This window comes from Melopsittacus undulatus, chromosome 8 (genome assembly GCF_012275295.1).
Source record: "Melopsittacus undulatus isolate bMelUnd1 chromosome 8, bMelUnd1.mat.Z, whole genome shotgun sequence".
Taxonomy (NCBI): Eukaryota; Metazoa; Chordata; class Aves; order Psittaciformes; family Psittaculidae; genus Melopsittacus; species Melopsittacus undulatus.
This window is the reverse complement of record NC_047534.1, coordinates 26,775,959-26,795,292: the sequence shown is the minus strand read 5'-3', so window position 1 is coordinate 26,795,292 and position 19,334 is coordinate 26,775,959. Positions and strand designations below refer to the sequence as shown.

Sequence of the window (19,334 nt, the reverse complement as noted above, 5' to 3'; positions counted from 1 at the left end):
ACAAGAAATATCTTATGAATACACTGGTTTACTGCTGTAGATTTTTAAACACAAGAACAGTTTTTCATGTTTTGCAGAGATCTTTTTAATATCTATTTTTTGTATATTTTTTAACTGCAGGTATTCTCTTCTTAGACTTGGCATTACTAAAGCATGCCAAACATAGACATTTGATACAAAAAAGTGGTATTAGACTAAAGAACAACTGAAGTTTGTAGCAGGGAAAAAACTAACAATCAAACAACTCCGCTCCCTTAGACACCTTTTTACTTACACAGATAGAAACAATGTTTGCAAGGGCTACAACATTCCCCAGATACCCAAAATAGGGATGGCCAAAGGCAAACTGCATTTTCTGCATAAATTGGGATTGGTACTCCGGGCTGGGAGGATGCTGAAAAAGAACACAAAGCATTTGCTAAGGCACAAAGCATAAGTATTTTAGTGACATTAATTACAATGCAGGAAACACACATCTCCTCTCAGATTTAAGAAACAGATATTTTCAAAGCAAAACTTAAAAGCCACAGGCTAATTTTGACATTTTAGTATGAAGATGTTTTCAAGCTGTGGCTATGAGCAGCAAGAGATCATTTCTGATTAAATAATGGGTTGACTGTTATAGTATAATACAAGATAATGACAAAGAAGGGAAATAATCCAACCTCTCTCCAACGCTCCAAGCATCTAAACTGAACACCAAGCTACTAATTGCAAAATTCCTACCCTATTTCTCAACATTTTATCTCCATTAAAAGATTCAGAAGTCTTAGTTACATGCAAGCAGAGAAGAGAACACTTCCTGACCCTTGAAAAGTTTGATTATTTTTTTCTTTCTTTCCCCAGGTGGAGAATGCGTTCTGCGCATCTTCATCTGAACACTTACAGAACTCGCATTTCATTTTTCAATCAGAGACTGGAGGAAAGACTTTGCCCGAGTATATTTGAGTGTTACCCTGCAAAGACTAATATATAGCAGAGATGCATTGCTTTAATATAGGAGTGTCATGACAAATTCCTCACATTTCACAAAAACAAATTTATTAAAGAGCTATTCATTTCTCCACAATGTTTTTCAGAAAGTCTATGACGTAAGGTCTAAATCCTATCCCCCATTTCCTTGTAACGAATCTTCCCAACATGAACAACCATGCTTTTTGTACATTTAACACTACCTGGCAACCACAAACTAAAGCTGTAAAAGCCCCCAAAGCAATGCTGCTTGTGACTATAACAACAATCCATGAGCAACTTCAAAAATCAGTAAGTTCAAAAAGATGTGAAGTTTGCTTATATGCTTTATAGTAGAATACCATTACTTATTTTTGTGCAAGACCATACTCAACTTATGACACTTTGTAAATGATTGTCAGATACATACTTGCTTAATGGCATCTTTGTCTAGTTCTTCAAAGAGCTTCTGAAACTGGGCAGCTGACAGCTCATCACAGGAGCATGTTTTGAGCGACTTCAAGTGAAAGAGAAACATTCAAATCAACAACTGCAATAGATGCATCTTCAGAGTGCCAACACTCTCAGACTATCTTGAAAGTCCAGGAATAGAGATGTAATAAAACCTACACCAGGTATTAGAGTGAGCTTCAATACTGATTTGCTTTAACACAAAACAGCCACATGGTGAGATTTTTCTCACCATTTCTATTTTCCCTCTCCAGGATCACATGCTGGTTAAGAAGGTGCATGCTCTTTTGATGTACTTGAACTTTTAGTGTCATCTAGTATTGCCATTATGTTATGATCAAAAGAATTAACATACTATGTCAATTATCACTATTCTGCAGAAATTACTGCCTGAAAGGATGGAGTTATTTCACACACTAACATGATAAACACTTCCACAGCATGCTAAATACTAACTACAACTGTAGCACACACAACAATAAAAGAAATAGAAGAAATGCACAAGCTACAAGAAGGAAAACTAAAACCTGGATTTGTGTAACTAATGCCATGGACAACTAAGGATAATTACAGGGCAGGGGCACTATTTTCATGCAACTATGTTTATGCATCCTCTACCCCAGTCAACAATCATCAGAAACAATACATGTGTACCTCTTCCAACCTTCACATTAGAGGTAGACAACTGCTTATGCTGTAACTGTCAGCCTGGAATTGCCACCTCCTTTTGGCAGAGATTTTACAATAAGGACTTCAAAGGACTCACAATGTTGTTCTCAAAAAGCAACATCACTTTCAGATACTCTTTGTGAAACCACACCAATAATCTTAGCAACTCTTGATAGAACTAAGTAATTTCTCTTGTCCCTGCAAATCACGGCATGAACTGCAATGTTGATTAAGTTTTCAGCTAAGCAAACCCACCCCCTCTGTACTCTGATACAAGTATTAATACCCAGAGGGAACAGCACAGCTAAAATCCAGTGAAAAAAAGATGTTTTCAAACAGTAGAGGGAAGCTGCTATAGACAGCAGTTCTAGAGCACAGTGAGAAATGCCTCCCTTAGAAAGTAAAGCAAATGAAAAAATTAGCCAAAACAAGAGTTTTTGTTACTCTACACCTCTCTACAGGTGAATGCATTCCTCATCACACCAATCAAAGTAGCAGCAGACTTCAAGTGAAATCACTGCCTGGACACTGGTTTTGTTCTGTCCACACTTAAATTAGTATTAATGAAACTGAGCGGAAAGCTCCTACATCAAACGGTGTGATTAAGGAAACTTCAGTTTCTACAACTAAGAAAACAAAGTTCTTACTCTCACAATGGCTTGCTTGCAACGAGAATCCATTTCAACTTTCTGCAGCACCTGTAGTAAGGCCCCAGTGCCAACGTGCAACCTGTTGAAAATAAAATAGAATAGCCAAAGGAACAGGTAACTCGTCTTCACGACAAAAACAGCTGTTCCAAATGCATTCTTGCTGCCTCTTTTTTCTTTTCTTTTTTTTTTTGAAAAGCAGATAAAATTAGACATAGAAATAAAAGGGAAACAGACCACATAACAGTCCCAAACAGTGTGTTACAAATATCCAGTTGAAGAAAAAAGAGATAAGCAAATTGATATTTTTCCAAGACAGGATATTCAATAATTATAATAAATAAGATGATAAAAAAAATCTGCTCTTTTCTTCTAGGTAATCTACTGTTTCAACATTTTTCACTTACTGTTGTGCATTAGTAGGAGTCTCTCTGAGGGAAGAAAGCACTTCAAATGCGGCCCGGATTCCCAGTCGCCTCCTGAAGAGGGAGGACTGAACTGATTTCTGGACAGTCAAAACACCAGGGGAGACAACTTACTCACACTTGTTTAAAGGAAACCCAACTAGATGATATAAGTAAGACCAGTAAATTATTTGCCCAGCTCTTTGGCAGAACCTACTGCAAGCCTCACAAAGAGCCATATCTGTTCAACTAGAGCAATTTTTCAGGTAGGAAAACTACTGGATTTTTTTTACCCCACTGCTGAAGTCCCCATTATCACCCACTAGATCTAGCTGTCTAAAGATGAGATCCAACCAGACAGACACTTCACAGTTTAAAAGGAATACCATGAAGAGTCATGGGCCGAAATTGGCAAAGCCCACTCCTATCCTTAAGAAGAACTTAAGGAAGATCAGGGCTACCCAGCTCCTCATGCAGTGCTATGTCTTATGGTCAGAAAATATACAGATCCTCTTGCACAACCCCTAGATTTACGATTAGATTGGAACAGAAGGCTTTCCTAGCCCTCGCTCACCCCAAGAACTCCCTGTAAAAGAAGGAAGGAAGCAAGCAAACAAGTCTCTGGAGGTCAAGTAAACATCCAGGTCATGGTTTATTTTTAATTCTGGATTGACATGCCAGTTCTCCAACTCCAGCTTCTTGCCAAGCAAAAATAAAGCCAGAGCCATAGCTTTTCATGCTGCTTTCCCTCCCCTCCCCCCCCTTCCAAACTTAACTGCTTTATTAAGAGTCAGATTATTGCATACTCTCACATGGGAAAGCAAAGAACTGACACAAGATTTTTCTTGGAAGAAACCAAGAAGGAAGAAAGGATTACAGGAATTCCTCTTTGTATGTATTAAACACCCCTCTCCCATAAGAAGGTGGAAGCAATTCTTTTTCTGTAATATTCCCTTAGGCTCACTATCCAACAAGCATTACATTCTGTCTGTAGCTCTACCAAAGCAGCTATTCTTTCACTTTTGCCCCCAATCCCTCAACTCCACTCCTCTGAAGTACTGAACGAACTATAAGAGTATTTAGGTAAGGAGAAGGAGCTCTAAGACTATATATAAGTAGAAGGGAAAAGAAGTAATGAAGGAACTATAAAACCATATGTAAACAAAGGGAGATGATACCCAAAGTCAAAGCTACCAGTTTCCCCTGCCACTAAATCTGAACAAAACTATAAACATGAGAAAAGACCAGCTGGAACATACACAATGAGGAATCACTGTTCATCTCAAGCTACAGAGACCTATACCCATACTGGAACAAAGGGAAAAAGCCTTAACCTACAGCCCAGAGGTTTAGCTGTCAGACTCCAATGTTTTTGCATAGCATTACCCTGACTCAGCTTTCCCAAACACATTGCTGCTGAGCTGTGAAGTTTTATAAAATATGCAAGAGGAAAGTAAAAAACAGAGGTGGAATTGAAACTGCTGAAGAACTCAAGAGGAAAAAAAAAATCGCCACGGAAGTTACAAAGCTTAAAGAAAACTCTCAAACACTTTGAAGATACCACTGCAGAGAGACTCTGCCTGTTCCAAGGAGCAAGAGATCGACAGCTCCCCTTTTCACTGATGACTGCCTGACTAAAGATTCAGCTGTGTGCCATGAGTGTGATAAACATTAATACTTAGCCTAGCACTGTGTTCCTTCTACTAATCTACTGTGTGTGTTAACTGCTAAGTAGCTGTGATGTGCCTTGGATGTTCTGTATTCACTGCTGGAAATAAACCCAGTTCTGGAGATCTCCAGATGCACCCATGCAACCTCTTCCTTTCACCACCTATCCAGTCAGTTACTTCTTTTTGGAACAGCAATTTGGAACAACAGGAAAGTCACAAATTTAACCTCCTGCATGAAGTACATTTTATTGGAAGTAACTGAAATGATCTTTCATTTGACTTACTTTGTCCGTGCTTTCCAAAATATTCTTGCCTCAACTCATGAAAATTCCTCACAGACTGTTCAACTGCACTATCTTGTATAGAAAAAAAAGCAATTACGCTATTTCCTGCTAAGGGAATCCAGACTGCACTCCCAGCTGGAAAACAGACAACTCATGTACACAATGCAACGAAGCACACAGCACAGCTTGTTAGTAAAGGAAAAAGAGCTTTCAGTGATAAGTTTAATTGTCACAACAGATTGCACACTCCTTGAACAACACGTAGAAGTACGCTTTGTCAGCTTCTACTTCTCTAATATAAATACCTGAGTCAAGAGGTCATTACACTACACTTAAGATTCACAGTGCACAAAATGGGGAGAATCATGAATGATCAGGCACCTTCCAGAATCACATTAAAGTATTACACAAATAACTGGCATTGCATGGACAGTAAGCACAGGTTCCTTTTACTTAATACTGAATACTACCAAGAATATCTACTACGCCTCCTGGTAACTACTCTGGTACAAGTCAACTACAAGGCTCAACTCAAGTCCATGTTTCAGTAGCAGCAGACTGCCCTAATCATTCTAACATCACGTCCACCCACCATAGTAAGGATGAAGTGAAAAATACCAAACACAAAGATGTTTTAGTCAGCAATTCTGTTCTACTGAAGGCTTCTAATGCTGTGCTACTCAAAGAAAATAAGTGCTAGGGTTTGCAACAATAGCTATTTAAATAGAACAGCAGGTTTTCTTCCCAGAGGCCAAGTTTAAGTTCCTTTTTCACTTGCCCTTGTTCAATTTTATAACAGTTGGGGGTATTTCCCCCCCTGTAATATTCAAACTATGTGGAAGTATACAAGCAGGCAATTTTGTCATTGAAGGGGTATCAAGCTACAGCAGTATATAAGGGAAGAAGTGTCTACATCAAAGAATCTTTAGTATCTTAAAACTGTATCTACAACCAGGATGGGCATATTGCTTTAAAACACAGTTGAAACTTTTAATACTCAGAGCTTCACAGTTTAAAGGATATGGTAAAACACAGAAATTAGGAATACTTTACTCACCAGAAGGTAACCTCGAAACTGGTTGTATATTATTGCTGTAAGCAAGTTCATTAAAAATAAGTTGCCTATTGGAGAAAAAGAGCCAATAACAATCATAAAAACACACTGAAACTTCTTTGACAAACAGATACGTATATAGTAAGTCAGATGTAAAATTTAAAAGGATTAGTTTTCTTCTGTTTGGTTTCCAAAATGTTTTTCATGTCTGAATATGCTGTGATATATCCATTCCCCTATCACCTGCTGCTGACAAAAACCTAAACCAAAGTACCTTCCATGAAAGTTATCTTACAAGCCACTATGCAGTAACTGGAGACACTACACACACATACACAAAAAAAAGGGTGGGGGAGAATTTTATGATTAAACTTTCCTAGAAAACACTGTAGCTGGCATGCACAAGTGTCAAAGTTAAAGTACATTTAAACGACTGAGGGCAAGAGGTAGCTTACCTAATACAGTGAAAAGTATGAAGAAGATTGAATATGCTCGATTCTTAGAATATGCAGGAATCATCACTGTAGAATTAACAAAAAAAATTATTTCACATTTAAAGATAAAAAGCTAGGTATCTCTACCAATTTTTGGCAATTGGTAGAAGCTCTTATATAGCTCCACTTTAGAGATGCATATATAATTACACCAAAAGAAAGGCAAGAAACAAGTTACTAAAGACATGAAATATGTCTACATAACCTTCCTCTAGCTGTGCTAAGAACTATCAGCTGAAAGAATGGTTATAGTAGTCTGAAGATAACCTTATTCTATTATTATTTGAAAAGAGATACAAAAGTTACTTCTGAAAGACTGCTCACCATCAGGATTATTTGCAGTAGTCAGCAGGACCAGCAGCGATGTCAGTGAATCTGGCAAATTCCGGAAATATCCCACCCACTCCTTATCCTGTTGGCCATCCTAGTCAAAGAGATGGAGGAACACCAAAAAATCACTCAGATTGTCTTATCAAGGAGGGGAAAAGAAATTTTAAATATATCAATCAATGTCTTCAGAAACACAGTCACAACTACCCCATGAAAAAAGCACAAGAAAAGCATGAAAATTAGGACAACATTAGGAATACAGTGCAATCACTTCACTTATTAACAGCCATTAACATAAGGAAGAACAGCAAGCTAAGACAGACACAGAAAGCTCAAAATAGAAACTATGTCTAGCTAGCACCTCGGACACAGGAAGGACAGTAACGTTACAATATAGAAATCTGAAGCCACCCGATATAAAATGCATCACCTCTTAGCCCGCAAGAGATATTAGTGTATTGGAGATACAAGGACTCCCTAATCATGATTTTAAAAATGTAATTAAAAAAAATAATCACATACGAATTCAGTCTCACCTTACATTATAAAATTAGCATAGAGTAGGAGCTGCCCTACAGCATGCTATAGATAGAAACCTAGTCAACCCTGAAATGTATACTCCAGGACTACACTCCAGGATTTGTCCAGAAGTATAATACAGTTTGAAGACAATATTAAAATAAATCTTGTCTATACTGAAGAACAGAAACAAAACAGCTTCCCTGGTAAGAGCTGCCTCAACAAGTACCATGCTACAAAGGAATCTTGCCTTTATATTAGAAGCAGCTCTCAAACACCTACAGCCCTACTAGCACACTCGCTGAGGGAGAAATGTGTCTCTCGCTTCACCTTTGACTTCCAAATACGAAACTTAACATCCTCTGCATTAGTTACTTGCACAAATGTTACTACCACTACTCGGAACAAAGGTTTTTCTCTTTCTTCAGTTATGCCCTTACATACTCAAGGGTTTTTGTTTAATTAAAGCAAGATCTACAAAGAACACAGCCAGACAAGTTTTAGGACTCTCTTCAATAACATATTTGAATGTGTACTTACAAGAAAGAGTGCAAGGATAATCTTCATTTTATTTTAGATTAAATAAATATTTACACAAGTAAGATTACACAATAAAAAACAGTATGTTATAACTAGAATTAGTGCGCATTTCAGGAGCTGTTGGGCAGCTAGAAAACAGGGAACTGTTCTGTCTTCAGGAGGCTAAAGATTCAAAATGCTATGTACACTATCAGAAAAAAACATCACATAGCACTTGAACTCCTTCATGGAGCAGGGGAGAAGCAGTGCTATAGCACTCAAAAATTATTTCCAAATACTTTGGTGACTATGGTCATCAAACTTATTCGGTGGCTCAGTGGTAGCATCAGCTGATCTGCTGAAGCTCAGATGGTACTATAATTTTCATCAAAAACCCACAGGGAGGCTGATCTTGGATCATTCACATATTTATTTTTTCACCCCAAATTCAAGCAGAGACAGCTAAAAAAAGATGCAGAGTGCAAACAATACAAACATTAATCATGCAGCACAGAACAAACAGCCTTTGAATCTGCTGCAGTGACAAAAAATGTACCTCTAGAGGACATACAGAAGACAATGCAAAATCTATAGGCATGAATTTTACCACTAAATTTTCAGAACTTGTTTTCAGTGTTTTGCCTTGTTAGGTACTATTAGTTTGTAATGGTATTAGACTAGCAATTCAAAAATGTAAAGAGACTGTCCTCTAATTTGTTATTGTTCACCCAGATGTACACAAAATTGACTGTTTCAGGTGTACAAGTCATATTCTCATCTGCTGCGAATGCTCATAACTGATATTAGGTGCAACATACAAAGATAAAACAAAAATCCAGTTAGCAACTAAACAAAGGGGGGAAAATAGAGCTGTGCTTTAAATTCAGAACTTCTTTAACATGGAAATTCAAGGAATTTGCCTATCACAAGGGAAACTAGAGGCAGACTCAAGTGCAAACTGCAGCTAGAATGAAGATGCAAAACTGAGGTTAAGAGAGAACTAATATTACTGAGAGAAACGTGTGACTAATCTCTGTGCTCAGAAGAACATATTTATTGGAAGGCCTTAAAAAAGTAAGCACAAAAAAAGATCTGCATGACATATTAACACAGAGGAAGATTAGGAGAGAGGCAACATACCAGGAACACTTGGACACAAAAGTGATTTTAACCACAAAATTTCAAGTTTGCTTTCTGGAAGCAGAAAGAGGGGGGAAAAAAAGTAAGCAAACAAAAAACACAGAGAGATCAGAAAACCTACCAAGGGATGGCCAGGGGTAGCAGTATTGGATGATAAAAGAAAACACAGAAGAAATTAAGCTTAGCAAAAAGCTAGATAAGAGAAATGAGTGCTAATATAAAAAAAAGTGACAAGATTAAGAGCTCTGGACACAGCACAGCATAGAAGTCTTCAACAAAAGCAGCGAAAGTAACCCAAAGGATTAAAATGGAGAATTGTACAAGGAAGCCTCTTGTATAAATAGACTTCCAATTTCTTACCCATCGATACCAATAAAATGCAGGACCATAAAGATGTCAACCACATTTTAGCATGGAACCATCTGATTTCACCCTGAGCAGCAGAGCTAGACTAATAAAATAATATGCAACAACCTACAGCAAAGGTGAAATCTTTCACTCATGGAGTAAGAAGGAGCATTATCACTTCAGAAGCAAAGCACAACATGGAAAATAAATTCTTCACTAAAACCCAGAGATTCTAACACTATTTTGAGGGGCCTTCTAATGCACACTTACAGAAACAACACTCTACGTGAATACAATGCACACCTTAAATCCCTCCAAATGGACTTTAAACTCATCTAAGTTTGACAAGTAACATGACCTTTGCAGGGAAAACAGGTTTCACTAGTTTGATTATAAAACTAGACATGCAGCAACTAAGCGAGTAAAGGACAAAAAACCTACACTGAGATGTACTAAAGCATAAATATCATTGGTTACCTTTGTTCGAGCAAACAGCAGCATGGCAAACATGGCAAAGAGAGACAAATGAACAGCTAGAAGAAGAACAACACTGTTGGAAAGAAAACATATCATATGCATTAATGTCAACTTGATTTTATTCTTAATATCCTTTGCTAAAATTGCAAAAGGACACTGTACAGAGAAAACCAATTTTAGGAAGCTATATGGAGATAACAGAAGATGACCTGAGTTTTGATTCAAAGTAAGAATCATACTTGATCAGGACTCCTCAGCATGAGCTTAGACAGTTGTGAGGTCAATGAGATTTGTTTCTCAAGATTAGGACTACACTTACATACTCCAACCAAAATATAACCTGGCTTGCATACACCTTTGATTCTCCTGGACTTGTTAGTTAAAAAGTAATAGGCATGGACAGCAAGTCTTATAAGCCATACACATACATGACCCATGTCACAGGAAGAGATCTCTTTCAAAAAACATCATGCTGTCTCAGTTAAGAATACATCTGTTGCTAAAACAATTTAGAAATTAAAAAGATTAATTAAAGCACTTTGAAAGTGTAAAGAAAGAGATCTTCTTGTCTGGTACTCATAACTGGAAGACATGTCTGTCTACCCATACATCCAAGAGGCCTTCTTAGAGAAACACAGCATGGACCTTTGCCCAGATGATGCCTCAGTTCTCCCTTTACAAAAGGGCTGTATGTAACATATGCAGATTTTTAGAAAACCCACTCAACTGGCATAAAAAAATCTTATCTGTCATATACAGTCACATCACATGCATTCTGGAGAAATTTTACATACTAAAGGAATCAAAGAGTTAACACACCCTCCATCCACCGCTACTTATCTCAGCAGCCACTTAACTGGGCAGTCAAGAAGGAAGCTACCTACAGGTCTACCCAGAATTCTGAGGGTTACTACATGCTTGTTGTGAAAGAATGTCTTCTACACTGTTACCTACCTCCCCATTTCAGGCAACGTGCTGTTGATACTTTTTAATGTTTTCTTCATCATAGAAGAATTCTGAAGCAGAAAGAAAGGCCGAAGAATTCTTCTTATTCTCACACTCTGCAAAAGCCAGCAGATCAGATACTGAGTTCCCATTAAGACTAGCACCACAAACCTTTTTAATATAAATCTGTTGAAAACCACTGATATACATATCAACAAAGTCAGAAGTTTAACGTAAAAAGGCTGTGCTCAGAAGCTCAAACTGTCACACTGTGATCACAAAACTCACAAAAGATTTTCTATCAATGGGTGCCTCATTAAAAGAGTAAGACTGCTTTAAAAAAGCACAGTGACATTTCAATAGCCTCATCAGGCCACTAATCATAAACTAACTTTACTGCTCAGTAGACATAAGCAGCTCAAGAGAGGGCATTTTCAGATCTTCTAACAAGGTCCACTTCAAGAATTGAATGGCAAGCTCCTTTCAATAAAAATAGATTTCCATTCTAAAATAAGTGCTTGATAACAATTTTCAGACTTTTTTTTTTTGCACCTTTTTACAATTAAAGGGCCTACTTACTACTCAGCAATTTCTCTCTCTGGCAAGACTCAAACAGGTGATTGCCTTTATCTTCCTTAACATGCACTAAAGCAATTAAGCTGTTTGATTCTTGCATTCAAGACATTTGCCAACCTTCAAGTTACTTTTGTAACTTATCAGCTACTTCAAGTATTTCACCAACTTATTGGCTACTTCAAGTATTTCAGCATCCTGCATTCAGCATCAGCCTTCCCAGTAACAGCAAAGAAAAAAAAGAGTCACTTTCTTCTTTGGTATTCCCCTGTTCATGCGTTGCAGCAGTTAAACTGCTCCTTCTACCACTGCTTTGTATGGAAGGCTCCTGGTCAAACAACTTGTTCACTACGATACCTAAAGATTTTACAACCATTTCTTTCCAAATCACATTCCCCATGTTGTAATTAACCTCTTTCAGCTGCATTGTATTTATTTGGCTTGAATATGAAAAGGACATATGCATTCTTCTTATACTTAGATACTTACAAGCTTAACTGACATATTCTTTCAGCATTTTAAGATCATCTCTTTGATACTACATCACAACCTTGTCAGCAATGTCCAGTGGTCAACTATGGCCATTGAAGTATGCACAGCTACACATTGAGTTACTAATAGTAGCAACTACATCCAACCTAACCCTGGCTAATACAGACAATTATTTGAAATAGGTTTGAAAGTTACCTGAAGGCAACAGATAGTGGCTTTGACACAAGAACTTAGTCAAGCAGCAAAAATTAGGATTCCTGCCTCACTTCCCAGCATTTTTACCATATTAGTATTTTCTTTATTATGACTGTAAGTGAACAACTAATTTTATGCAGATTTATGTCATAGCAAAGACCACCAATTGGGAGATTGCATTATTCCATAAAAGAGGGCACTTGAAGAACAGCTTTACAAAACTGACATTCCTCTCAGGACACAACTATTTTGAACACAACACAAGCTCATCTTAGGAAACAGTTGTTAAACTGTACAATTACCTTTTACTTATATGTCACTACATAGACTCTGCCATTGAATTAAGTTAAGAATATAATTCTCCAACTGTACAATAAAATCAGTGCTATGCAACCAGAGATTCTCTCTATATTCTGATTGTTGACAGATTATAGCAGCAAAGCTTTATTTTAGAAAAGAACTCACATCTTCTATTAAGAATCAAACAGAATCCCTTGAGAAGCTACATAACACCAAACATTTTCTATGGGTCAATGTACTTTCCAGCTATCAAAACCCAAAAATGAGCCATCTTGCCCTCCTCCTTTAATACTCCAATAAACCACCATCAGTTTGCAGGTTGCTCTCCTCTGCCATTCTCCACAACGAAGCTGCTGCTTGTTTCTGCAGAAAGCACTTCTTACCTCTGTGCAAAAAAAACTCAGCGAAACTATCCAATCAGCAAGGGAAATAACTAAAGTCAGTATATATGCCATTAGCCATTTATTTTTCCAAAATTCTGCCCATCCAATTAAGTAACTCTGGGAAGAGAAAAAACAAAAAAGGCAACTTACTTTAATAATAAATTCCAATACCCTAAAAAGTAAGCACTAATTGTTTTCCAAGTATTTGAAGTTTTATGTCAGTGCTCATAAAGAAGTCCCCAAAATGCAAACCAAAATACACTGATCAGAGATATTTTCTACAAGAACTAAATAAAGATCAGTAGAAATGAGAGGTTCTGTGGCCATGCAAGAGGAATCCCCTGAAGGTAAATAAAATGTCCATTTCATAAGCATAAAATAGATTTTCCAGAAATAAGTATCCAAATAAAGGTTCTGTTTCTGACTTTTTATTAAGTTTAAATGAGCTAGGACATACTTGATTAGTATACAGATCAATTTTTATAACCTAATAAAAGCAGTTAAGCCAAAATCACTGTATTACCAGCAAAATTTCAGTTTTTCCACACATATTTCTTACATTTAAAACAAAATGCAATTTTTAAAATTTAGAAAATACGGATTTTCTAATTTCTGCTAAAAGTAAGGCTTTAATAAAGCAAAGCAACCTCATCATACAAATCCAAGATTAGGATAACACTTCTAAAATGGAGAAAAGCCACATTGCCTACACCTACTGATCTGCCCAGTATGTCTGGCATTTCATTCAACACCACATGAGTGTGATGCTCACCTTCACAGATACATCAACTGTGAATACAAGAAAGCAAAGGAGCTCAATGCTTTCCGTTAGGCCACACGGAGGATTCCACGCAGGAAGGCGGTATCGTACATCCGATGTGACAGTAAGCGAAGAAGGGTTTTCAATGAAAGCCAAAGCCAGGATTATAGTGATGGTTAAACTCAAAAACCTATTCAGGTAGAGATGAAACACCACCCCCAGAATGAGGCAAAACAAAAACAAAATGCTTACAGTAAAGCAATTTTCTTAGAAGTAAACTAAGCTTTATAATATCACATTTAACACCAATGGGTTTGGCAACAATGCCACACTTACTTAGAATAATGTAACTGCTGACCACCAAATAGAAAAAGATAATTGGAAAATTCTAACACACAGTGCTGTAAATCATGCCAACAGTTCATGCACCAGCCCTGTTTGAAAGAGCCATCTACATAATCACACTTTAATATAATTTGTTGCTTTCCACTTCTATCATGTTCACATATAGTCAATCCACTTGATTCTTACTGTAAATTCTTATAAAGATAAAAGCACAGTTATCTAATTATTTATCAACAATGAAAGATGAGGAATATTTTTTTATTAAGATTTACTCCTGAAAAAAAACGCAAAACGCAAAAAAACTTACCACTGGCAAGTTCTTGAGTAATACCATCGATAAAGCCACAGGGATTTGGAGTCCACACGGTGATTTATAGATCGATACTGAAAGAAAAGCAAAAGGAACAATTCAGATATTATATTTAGTCAGAACCAAAGACAAATATAAGGTTACCGAAATAAACTAAACTCTAATCAACAAATATCAAGTCTTGAGATAATTCCAGTTTCACAATAAGATAAATGATTGCATAAGTTATTAAAGTATCAGTCAGCAATTACAATAGCGGTACTCTACATGCATGGACTGTGATAACGTTGTATGCTCAGATAACCAAACTGTGTGGCAGTCATCTGAAAGAGCCATTATCATCAGTACAAATAACAGCATCTCTAATAATTCAGTGTCTAGTCTAGGTACTCACCAAAACAGTCCACCTATTTAATTCACCTTTCTAGCATTCATTCCATTCATGGATCTTTTTTCCTTTGTCTTTCTTTTCCGAAAAGCCATAGAATGCAAAATAATTCTGAATATTATAGACCCCAATCTATATCTTTCAATAAAATGTGCTTTAAGTTCAAGAAAGTACCTGTGATTCTTCAGAATGGGTTCCTCCTCTGTGACTGCTCCTTGACCACTGTTACCCTGCCTCTGCTAATACCCACTTATAGAAAGGTGTCACACACTTTAAATATATCTGATCCCCAGAAATCTCCCAACCAAAAGTAGCAAGAGAACTCAAGAACTGCACTCCAGTGTTCCCACTGCCTGCAACTAGTAACTGGGAAATAACAGCATCTAGGAATCTGCAGTAAAGGCCAAAAAAAGAGACACAGAGAGAAAACAGAGACTTCCAAAGACACTAAGCTCAGCTGAAGCCAAAGAGTTCAAGCTTAGTGCCTGAAGCTAGCCTTAAACCCAATCGCCTCTTAGCAAGTAATCAGATTTGGAAGTAAATTCCAGAGTTTTCTCAGTTTGTCCTAACAGTACAGCCAGGCACTCTCAAAAAAAATAAAAAAAAAAAAAAAATCCCAAAACCTACCCAAACAAAAACCAAACAAACCAAAACAAAAAAACATCCCACAAAACAGCATCTCTTTTGGACAACCTTGAAGAGAAGACACTGTCTATTTTATTATGTGGACAAACATGTTTCCCTCAGGCAAAAGTTCACTGAAATTTGCATACCACAGGAATCTGGAATTCTGATTCTGTTTTGTACATTGAGAGGACGTGAAATGTTGGTTGCCTGAACAGACAGATTCAAAAACTAGCAGAATGTGTGACAAGTATGCAGCATGGGAAGCATAATAGCCAGCAAACAAGTTATATTTACCTGTATTGCATCTTCAATGAATACTACAGCTTGGTTTATATGAAGGTCATTATCACCAGTACCTGAAAAGTTAAAAAGAAGTAAGAATTATTTGGGAGTTTGGATAAAGCCTACAGCTTGCTCATTAGTTAACAGAAGCTCACAACCATGGCTCTCATGACAAAGGACACTGTGCAAAAAGTAGAGACACAGCACCTGACACTGTGCTTCAACAGTAGCACCCTGCATTAATTAAAATAAATAATCATCATCATGCATGTTTCTGTGTTTTGTGAAAAGGGTCTCACATTTAGCTCAAGCAACTTAGGTAACTAAATTACACAAGTAGTTAAATAGCTGTCACAAGACTGCAATATTTCTATACAGAGACAAGTCCCATGTAACAGGTGTTGTAACAGAGCTTCAACCAAAATATTCCTTAACAAAGCATACAGCAAACTGAAGCTGGAAAAATCAAGACAGTAGTATTCTGGGCATTTTTACTCCTGTTTAATAAAGGTACTGAGGTTTACGCTGATCTCATTCTCTCCAAACCCATTACAAATCTCCAGTCAGTTGAGAATAAAATTAAGTCCTCTTTCAATTTGTCCTGAGAATTATTATTAATGTATCAAACAGATCAAGACACGTAAAGGAGTGAAAGCACACAAAGTGAAAAAAATTATCACCAAGTTAATTACTGTGCAATGTTTCAAAGCCCATAACTAGGAAGCCTGTATGGCGAATAAAGGACAATAATTAGTGTTCACTTGAAGGACCTTTGAGTAACTGTTACTGAAGCCAACAAAAGAGACAAATGTGAAGGAAAAAGAAAAAAGGGGTGAAGGAGTGGGAAGAAAGCAAGCTGAGAGAGATAGAGATATGAAAATAGGTGCTACTGTAACCTTCCCACAGAGGGGAAGAGTCCCAAAGAGCACTTTATACCATCTTCTCCCAGGAGACAGCAATCACAGACAGGATACAATGAGATAGAATCAGTCCCAATGCCAGCTGAATGTTCTCCAGACACTAAGCAACACCAGAAACACTACTGCCCTGCATCCCAGATGATTTTATCTTCCACATGATTCAGCGGCATCCGTTTTCCACAAAGACTGCAGTTTTTAAATGTCACCATTTATCAGAGCATGAGCAACAACACAGTTTTGTACCAATTCCGATATGAATCACAGTGCAAGAAAGACTGAGCATAAACAGGAGACAAGCTAGGCTCATGCAGTGAAGACCCTATCTTTTCCGAGACATGACACACCAGTGAGATGAAAAATAGTTGTTTAAACAAACAGTAGTAGTTAAAGGAATAGCAAGAACAGCAAAACTTTTAGGTTCTGGGAGCACACAGAAAGCCTGGCATTGATCCCAACAATTCTGAAAGGGCAGGAGGTAAGCAGCTGTCCTTAACACAAAACAGGGAAATTACCAAGAAACGCTGACTTGAAAAAATGTCATTAAAAAGTAAAAACCAACCAAAACAAAGCAAAAAAAATATATCCCAGACATTCTCTAGGCTTACTATCAAGAACATCCAATTTATCTTGCAACTCTTAGCCACAGCAAGTGACACTTAGTCACAGTGATGAATGAAGTACTGCTCGGCTTGGGTATGCAGGATCTACCCGAGACTCCGCATCAGTTTTGACACCAAACAAGCAGACAACAAAAAAAGGTTTACTTCAGTGACACGATACCCTGAAAACAGAGAAGCTGAGGTGTCCGAACTATGCTTTCCTGAAGTAACTGAGAAATCAAACTTCTAACATTTACGGAGTTAGAGAAAAAACTTGTCAGAAACTTTAAACAAACAACAACCAAAAAAACAAACCTTATGAAGTGAAACATAGGTAAGAACAATAATCACTGTGAGGCCGAATCGGCACAAGGCTTGCACCTGAGATCAGCCAACCGGGGCTGCCGTGGCTGGTCCCTCAGCACAGTCCCAGACGAAACCGCTGGGAGCCCCACGCCGAGACCCGACACCCCGCGGGGCTCTCCTCCGGCACCCGGCCCGTTCCTCGCGGAGGGCAAGCTCCGAAGGAAGGGCAATAGCAGCGGCGCCGCCCGCCTCAGGCGCCGGCTCCCTCAGCACCTTCCACCCAGCCCGCAGGCTCCCAGGCACGCCGCCACCGCGCGCCCCGCGGCACTCACCGTCCTCGGCGGCAGTGGGGGCACCGGCCCTCCAGAGCCCCCGGCCCGTTCGCCAGCTCCGTGGGGGCAACAGCGGCTCCGCCTCGGTGCCGGCCTCCATCACCAGCACTCACCGCGCTACGCCCCTGCCACCGCCGGGATGGGAGCGCACCGCCCGCCGCACGTGACCGGCTGCCGGGGGAGGGCGGGAACAGGACTCCTCCCGCCCAGCGACCAGGCCCCCGCTGTTCGGTGTCGGGCAGGGCGGGCAGTAAGTCTGTGGTACAAAGTGCGTTTTGTTGAGCTGAGGAGAGGAGGCCCCGGACGTGGTTCACCGTGAGAAAAACACATCCGCCATGAGGAACTGGAGATTTTTTACCTCACGGCAGCTCTAAATCGGTGTCCTCGGCTGGGCGCTGTGTCAGGGGGAGCTGCGGACAGCCTGCCGCCGCTCGGGGCTGGGTTCAGGAAACAGAGGAAATCATAGCTGCGTCCTGCTCCTAGTCACATTCCTCATCCTTTACCTTCCTGTGATGCGCGGATAGACTCCACAACTAGTTAAAGTTGTAAAGTAGGTATGCTTTTATTCAGCGCTGAGGTGCATGGGGATAGCTCCTGCAAAGCATGCACGCCTCAGGGTTGTTGTCCCTTTATTATCTATCCCCGCTTCGTATTATAATGAGCCGGAAGGTCCTTTGCACCTGTGCAGTGCCCCTTCTGGTCATGGGCAGGGGTCTCAGGATGAAGTAAATGAGTCTTCCTCCTGTGGGTAGGGGTCTTCAAGATGAAGTAAATGAGTCTTCCTCTTCTTAACCTTTACACCTTTTAATCTTCAGACATGGACTTAGGGTTAGTCGGCGCCCAGTCTGCTTCTCCTGCCGCTTATCAGTAGGACCCAACACCTGTGCTTTTGTCATGGTCTTAAGGCTTGGTCACCCAGTCTGCCTCTCCTGCCGCCTATCAGCAGGACCTTTCATCTGCTTTTGTCAGTAGAATTAGCATCTGTTTCTTCCCCTCCAGCAGTAATCAGTGCCTTGGCAAGATGGCAATGGCAGGTACTTAAGACAGACAACACTTTTGTTTAAGCAAAGGAATTCCTTTAACTCCCTTGTACAATTTTTCTGTATTACCCCCCTGTACATTGGTTACCCGTGTATCACCTGGCCGCAGAAACTATTTAATTTGTATTTAATTACTTAGCCCAGAAGCAACTATATATTTAGCACATGCTGGTTTGACTGTTAAAAGATGCTTCAGTTTTGCTGCTCCCCCCCCTTTCTTCACGGTCCCCTTTGTACACAATATACAATAAAGCTGCAATTTCAAGAGGATGGTTTTACAACTACACACTTTTCTGCCACATGGTGGGAGCTGCGGCAGCATAATGATGAACAGGTAAGTTTATCCATCCCTCACTCTGGTGTTCCCAACCCGAGCACCAAAAGTAGATTCATCCTCTACTCTTTAGTTAGTGGTGGGGTAGTTTTTACCTTCAGTTACACAGGCAATGGGTCAAACACCAGTTTTACACAGACATCTAAATAATTCATCCTTTTTAAGAAGCTTAAGCTTAAAAGGAAACCTCCATGACATGACCTTTACCATAATAGTCATCACTACT

At 38.9% G+C, this 19,334-nt stretch overlaps 1 protein-coding gene across 1 annotated transcript in view; it reads right to left on the bottom strand.

Annotated features, from left to right (window-relative positions):
* TPCN2 (two pore segment channel 2) overlaps positions 1–17,870 on the bottom strand; it is a 31,965-nt gene extending 14,095 nt beyond the window's left edge. Inside the window, exons 1-14 of the mRNA XM_034065815.1 lie at positions 17,735–17,870; positions 15,590–15,651; positions 14,278–14,354; positions 13,638–13,815; positions 12,866–12,982; positions 10,932–11,038; positions 9,978–10,050; positions 6,969–7,068; positions 6,606–6,671; positions 6,154–6,218; positions 3,146–3,243; positions 2,739–2,820; positions 1,382–1,468; positions 275–394 (exon numbers count right to left, since the gene is read on the bottom strand). Of these exons, the coding sequence (XP_033921706.1) occupies positions 275–394; positions 1,382–1,468; positions 2,739–2,820; positions 3,146–3,243; positions 6,154–6,218; positions 6,606–6,671; positions 6,969–7,068; positions 9,978–10,050; positions 10,932–11,038; positions 12,866–12,982; positions 13,638–13,815; positions 14,278–14,354; positions 15,590–15,651; positions 17,735–17,834 (1,332 nt within the window). The 5' untranslated portion in view covers positions 17,835–17,870. The remainder of the gene's footprint in view (positions 1–274; positions 395–1,381; positions 1,469–2,738; positions 2,821–3,145; positions 3,244–6,153; positions 6,219–6,605; positions 6,672–6,968; positions 7,069–9,977; positions 10,051–10,931; positions 11,039–12,865; positions 12,983–13,637; positions 13,816–14,277; positions 14,355–15,589; positions 15,652–17,734) is intronic.
* Between the last annotated feature and the right edge of the window lie 1,464 nt (positions 17,871–19,334).